This window comes from Crinia signifera, chromosome 9 (assembly GCF_055691185.1).
Source record: "Crinia signifera chromosome 9, ASM5569118v1, whole genome shotgun sequence".
Taxonomy (NCBI): Eukaryota; Metazoa; Chordata; class Amphibia; order Anura; family Myobatrachidae; genus Crinia; species Crinia signifera.
In genome coordinates, this window is record NC_139225.1 from 122,609,008 (window position 1) to 122,615,592 (window position 6,585).

The 6,585-nt window shown below is 44.3% G+C and overlaps 2 protein-coding genes across 2 annotated transcripts; both read right to left on the reverse strand.

Moving 5' to 3' along the window:
• Positions 1 to 2,072: 2,072 nt before the first annotated feature.
• Positions 2,073 to 3,657, reverse strand: LOC146035919 (uncharacterized). Its single transcript, XM_083159633.1, has 2 exons — positions 3,033 to 3,657; positions 2,073 to 2,961 (listed from the first exon to the last, which is right to left on the reverse strand). Exons 1-2 carry the CDS (start codon positions 3,261 to 3,263, stop codon positions 2,389 to 2,391), a joined length of 804 nt encoding a protein of 267 aa, XP_083015759.1. The 5' UTR covers positions 3,264 to 3,657; the 3' UTR covers positions 2,073 to 2,388.
• A 1,314-nt stretch (positions 3,658 to 4,971) lies between these two features.
• LOC146036913 (olfactory receptor 8D1-like) lies at positions 4,972 to 6,222 on the reverse strand. Its single transcript, XM_083160756.1, has one exon. It carries the CDS (start codon positions 5,899 to 5,901, stop codon positions 4,972 to 4,974), a length of 930 nt encoding a protein of 309 aa, XP_083016882.1. The 5' UTR covers positions 5,902 to 6,222.
• Positions 6,223 to 6,585: the final 363 nt, after the last annotated feature.

The window sequence follows — 6,585 nt, forward strand, 5'->3', positions numbered from 1 at the left end:
CACTGCATGATGCATGATGAGGATGAGGTTCCTTTGCTGTACTGCCAGGGGCTTGCAGTTCTGGATATGGAGCAGAAAGCGCGTCGGCGCAGCAGGGAGCGCAGACTTGCTCGATCATGCTGGGTGAAGCATTGGCTAAAGCATAGGGAGACCCAGTCTCACACACCGCTTTTGCAAGAGATTCGGGAGAATAATCCCCAGGACTACAGGAACTACCTGAGGATGAATGAGGAGATGTTCCAGGAGCTTCTGCAGCTTGTCTCTCCCCATATAGAGCGGAAAGACACTCATATGCGCAAGCCCATCTCTGCGCATGACCGGCTGGTGGCGACACTGCGGTATTTGGCGACTGGCAGATCTCTGGAGGACATCAAATTCACCACGCTCATTTCACCACAGGCGCTGGGTCTGATCATTCCAGAGACGTGTCGGGCATTATACATTGTTCTACGCACGTGTACTTGAAGGTAAAGATTAAACATACTTTGTGACCTTTATCAAGCACATGTTGTGGGCAATGAGGGGTCAATTCAGTTTGCACAATGTAACTGCAGCAAACAGAAATGTTTAAATATGTTTATCAACAGAAGATATCCCATACAGTCACAGTTCAATTGTCAACAAGAAACCTCTGAGCCATGCTTTTCCATGCTATGGGGGTGGGATGGCAGCCATGTTGAGTTCTGCCATGTGGGTTGGTGTTATTAGTAAGGGGTGTAGCATTCATTGTATATTGCCCCTTTCACACAATACCTTCTGTAGTTTAATTTTGTGAAAACATTTTCTACACAGCTAAATCTGCTTATTAATGCAATGATTAAAAATGGTTTGCTTTCCTTCTAGTTCCCTACAACTACAGTAGAATGGAAAGAGATTGCACGTGGTTTCGAAGAACGGTGGAATTTCACAAATTGCGGGGGTGCAATTGATGGCAAGCACGTCCGCATCACTGCTCCTGCTAAAAGTGGATCCTTGTATTTCAACTACAAGGGATATTTCAGTATAGTTCTTATGGCCATAGTTAATGCGAACTATGAGTTTATATTTGTGGACGTTGGGAAGAATGGCCGGGCATCAGATGGGGGTTCCATAAAAGACACTCCATTTTATCAAAGGCTGATGAGTAATCAGTTGAACCTACCTGAAGCAGAAGAATGCACACATGGGCTAAATTTTGTCTTTGTAGCCGACGAGGCTTTTGCTCTTCATGAGCATATCATGAAGCCCTTCCCCCATCGAAACCTCTCTTATGAGAAACGTATTTTTAACTATCGGCTATCAAGAGCCCGCCGCATAGTTGAAAATGCGTTTGGGATCATGTGTGGGAGGTTTCGCATCTTCCACACCGCTATCAACCTCAGGGTGGATAAAATTGAGTGGGTTGTGTTGGCATGCTGTTCTTTGCATAATTACCTGCGAAGAAACATGACACAGAGAGGCCTGCAAAGTAATGCAGCAATTGAGGAGGCCGATTTCAATGCTGCCAGGTTGTCTGGACTGGAGAGATTAGTACCGGGCAATCCTCTAGCCAGGGCCAAGCAGGTACGAGACCAGTACATGGCATATTTTAATGGAGTGGGTGCTGTGGGTTGGCAAGACTCTGCAATTTGATTTGTGTTGATTGTCTGTTTCAGTTAAATAAATCCTTTTTTATTTTTAAAAGCCTTCACAACAGTATGTTCTTTTGTGTTTTTTTAAAAAAAATACATCTTACCAGAGTGTTTGCAGCACTTTATCTACACTCCTCACCCCTTGGAAAAGTTTTTTTTTTCAAGGGGAGAGAAGTCAGGAGAAGTGTGGAAAAGAGAAACCATACCTGTACATAATAGCACCTTACCAGAGTGTTTGCAGCACTTTCTCTACACTCCTCACCCCTTGAAAAAAGATTATTTTTCAAGGGGAGAGAAGTCAGGAGAAGTGTTGCAAAGAGAACCCTTACCTGCACATATTAGAACTTAAAATTAACAATAAATAACATATTGAAATGAAATGACACCATACCGTGTTTTTTGAAATTTACTGAAAAAACTGTATACTAATATATTAAAAGTATAAAAGTGAACACCACTGGGTTCATCAACAATATCAGGCCGAGAAATGCCTCTGGCCCAAAGACTTTTCAAACAAACAAAGGGATCAGGCCAACAAACTCACAACAGTATACTAGAGCCAACAGAAGTGATGACTCACAAAATGTGCAAAGAAGAGATAGCAAAGGTAAGGACAGTCTTCAGTGAAGGACACACAACAGTGACTGATAACGCATCATTCTGGAGTCAGGGCCAAATGACGTATACAAGCAGACATTATAGTCTACACGGAATCGAAAACGCATGGAAGAGCAATTTTTTAAACTTTTAAAATTTGGAATTTTTTTGGTTTTGAAATTTATAATGGATAATAAACAGCATCGTCCTGTCCTTGTGTACTCGAGAACGCTGAGTACATTCCACTGGACACACTGCTGGTGGTGGCTGATGTGGGCGGGTTGGGTGAAGGGGCTCCCGTTGTGTTAGCTGGGGCAAGCTGCGGAGGATTTGCCGCCGGATTAATATAGGGTTGGTGGTAGGGATACTGTGGTGAGGGTCCGCCAGATGCGTAATGCATCGGGTCGCGCATTAATTTGAGGTCATCAGGAATGTTTTTATCCTGTGCCCGAAATATTGCGTCGTACACGATGCATTTGAATTTCCGACGGGTGTCGTCATCCATAGAACGCATCTCCGAGTCTACAGTGTTTGAAAATTGCCTAATTGAATCAATAGGCTTATTAAGCCTTGCCTCCGCAAATTGAAAAAATTGCTCAGAGCTGCCGGCTACAGATCTTTTGGCTGTCTTCTTCCTCTGCCTGGGTGGTGGCGTTGGCAGGGGGGTAGAGGTCGAGGGTTCCACTTCCTCACACTCTAGATCTGTAGCCGCTGTAGTCTCGGACGTCTCCGCAAACAGCTCCGGAGTAGCATCCTGTAAAATAAAATACTTTAGGACCATGAATAATGATGACATGTCGCATAACTATATGTGTTCACACTTACCAGTTCCTGGCTCTCCTCCTCTTGCCTAATTGGAGGCACAGGATCCATGCTATTCTGTCCATGCGTCTTCGATTCTTTCTCCAGCAGGAAGTGCATCTGGTCGTAGTACCATAACGTTGGCTTGTATACGTCATTGGCACCGGCTCCAGAACTCTGCGACTCAGTCACTTTTGCGTGCTCCTTCACAAAGACGGTCCTCAAATTCGCTATCTTCTTCTTCACACATTCCATGGTGGCATCACTTCTGTTGGCTTTAGCATAGGCCAGCAAAGCATTGTAGGCCTGATCCCTTTTCTGTTTGTTTGAAAAGTCTTTGCTTGTAATTTGCCACAGGCATTCATGGGCCCGATATATGTCGATGAACCCAGTGGTGAATTTCTTGGAACTATTCTGTTTTGCAATTTCTGTGTGAATAATATGGTATAAAATGTAAATACATAATTAACAAATATGCATCCACCATTATGTACATAAACAGTCCAAACTAGGTCAGCTTACAATCTATTGTCCCTACCACATGTACATGCGCACACATTCACTGTTTTTTTAGGGGGTCTGGTAAGACAATTTACCCCATCATAGACATGCAAGTAAACAACACATGACTAGCTTTTACAATGTGCCAACACCCCAGAGCATGCAAGTAAAAACCACATGACTAGCTTTTGCAATGTGCCATCACCCCAGAGCATGCAAGTAAAAACCACATGACTAGCTTTTACAATGTGCCATCACCCCAGAGCATGCAAGCAAACACCACATGGCTAGCTTTTACAATGTGCCAACACCCCAGAGCATGCAAGCAAAAACCACATGACTAGCTTTTGCAATGTGCCAACACCCCAGAGCATGCATGTTAAAACCACATGACTAGCATTTACAATGTGCCATCACCCCAGAGCATGCAAGCAAACACCACATGACTAGCTTTTACAATGTGCCATCACCCCAGAGCATGCAAGCAAACACCACATGACTAGCTTTCACAATGTGCCTTCACCCCAGAGCATGCAAGCAAACACCACATGGCTAGCTTTTACAATGTGCCAACACCCCAGAGCATGCAAGCAAAAACCACATGGCTAGCTTAGCAATGTGCCATCACCCCTCTCCAAACTTGCGCTGGGGGCAGCGGGCATCACATGACACCCTCACCCAGAAGCATGCTTTATTTTATAACATTAGTGGCACAGTGGGCGCCTCTCATCCCCCCAAACATCATTGTGCCCATATTCTTGCGCTGGGGGGGCAGCGCGCAGCGGGTGCAGCGCGCATCACGTGACACCCTCACCCATGCTTTATTTTATAACATTGGTGGCACAGTGGGCGCCTCTCATCCCCCCAAACATCATTGTGCCCATATTCTTGCGCTGGGGGGGCAGCGCGCATCACGTGACACCCTCACCCATGAAGTTTACATTGGTGGCACAGTGGACCCCTCTCATTACCACCCCACCTGTGATCAGTGCGTTGGTGGTGCATAGTGGAGAGCATAGTACTTACCAGCTCCGGAGGGTTCACAGCGCGTGGTGTCTGACAGCAGCAGCATGTGCAGAATGGAGAGGAGGGCTTCAGGGAGTGTCCAGATGAGCAAAATCGGTGGTCACTTGAGCACAAAAAAAAGACACCACACAGAAGGCGCCCGATATGCAGGGTCTTGCTAAACGATTTTGCTAGATTGATGGGACATGCTCATTCTTCATCTTAATGCGATTTAGACGCGCGGGGCCGCACATCTATATCGGTTTAGCCCACACACACACACACCGATGTATGCTTAGTTTCTAAGCGACCTTGCTAAATCGCTTAGACAATGGCACAAAATCGGCATGTGTGTAGGCCCCATTTGCTTGATCAAACCTAATATGTATGGGGTTGACTAGTTTTTAAAAAAATCACAACTTTTGGCTACAAAGCAAATAATTGCACCTTTGTCGAGTTACATGGTAGACCGAAACCACTGACGCTTCAGTGCACGTTTTACATCTTTATTTTTCAAGCTATAGATCAGTGGGTTAAGCACGGGGACAGCAGCTGTGTTAAATAAAGAGAAAAGCTTGCTAGATTCCAAAGTGTCCAAAGAGGTTGGTCTTAGGTACTGACAGATGAGGGTCACATAGAGTAGAATGACCACTGTGAGGTGTGAGGAACAGGTGTAAAAGGCTTTATGTTTTCCCACACTTGAATGAATGTTCAGTATGGTCTGGATAATAAAGACGTAAGGAATGAAGGTGAAGAGAAACGGGAAGATAGATAGGAAAGACCCACATATATAAATCAAGAGGTTGGAGAGTGACGTGTCGCTGCAAGTCAGTTTCATGATGGGCACAATGTCACAGAAAAAATGGTTTATTTCCTTTGATTTATAACATGAGAACCTGGAAATTAAAACAAAAAGAGGAAGAGATTCTACAAAACCTGAAGCCCAACAGGCACTGACCAGAGAAGCACATAAGCAAGGGCTCATGACTGTGGAATAATGCAACGGTTTACAGACAGCGACAAAACGATCGTAACTCATGACAGTCAGCAGCATCAGCTCATTGCACACTAGAGATATGAATATGAACATCTGAGTCATACATGCATATAAAGAGCTTGTGTTATCCCCTGTTAGAAAACTAATAAGTATCTTATGCAGTGTGACTGTGCTTGAGAATATGTCCAAGATGGACAGGTTACACAGGAAGAAGTACATGGGAGTGTGGAGCTGAGGGTCCACGCAAACCAGTAGAACAATAGTCATATTACCACCAAGAATGAAAAGATAAATTAAAAGAACCAACAGGAAGATCAAAGGTTGAAGCTCTGGGGCTTCGGAAATCCCCATAATAATGAAATAAATAATCGTCTGATTTGTCACATTCATTAATACAATTTATCTGAAAGAGAAAGGTCTACTAATTTACTCTACCACATAAATATTGGTTTGATTGTAGAAATTGCCATAAATTAGATAGATATTACTGACATTACTACAAAAAGTGCATTCAAGGCTGTATTGTACTGTACATATAACTTTCGATAATTAAAGGGTTAAAAATAGCCCTATAATGAGCTCAGTATGTATCACAATATCAAACGTTAATAATTTATTCATCCATCTATATTATATTGTAATTACTTTGATCTTTTACAAGCATACATATACTCAAATGTAGGAAATCCCAGTTAAATATTTCAATCCCGGGATTGACTCCTTCCCCTTTCCCAGACAGGCCACCCACAGTTTTACTTACAGCAGCTTGGTCTGGAGCAGAGCAGGGGCCGGGAGAGGTGCGGCCAGCCTGCGGAGAAGGGCAGTGAAGTGCGGCCAGCGTGCGGAGAAGGGCAGTGAGGTGTGGCCAGTGAGCGGTGAAGGGCAGTGAAGTGCAGCAGGCGGGTGCAGGAGGGCAGCCAGTGGTCGCAGATGTGCGGTGGCTGGCTGTGCAGAGTGACCTCTGATGTCATGTCTCATTGTATGCAGCCAGGAGCAAAATAATCCTGGGATTGGAAGCTTCAAATCCGAAGATTCAAATCCCTACCAAAATGTTAGATGGTTATTGAAATAACA

Excerpts from the sequence above, each read along its gene's own strand:
- LOC146035919 (XM_083159633.1), bottom strand. The coding sequence starts at position 3,263 with ATGGAATGTGTGAAGAAGAAGATAGCGAATTTGAGGACCGTCTTTGTG. Across the intron at positions 2,962-3,032 it reads AGGAGGAGAGCCAGGAACTG|GATGCTACTCCGGAGCTGTT; the intron begins GTAAGTGTGAAC and ends TTTATTTTACAG.
- LOC146036913 (XM_083160756.1), bottom strand. The coding sequence starts at position 5,901 with ATGAATGTGACAAATCAGACGATTATTTATTTCATTATTATGGGGATT.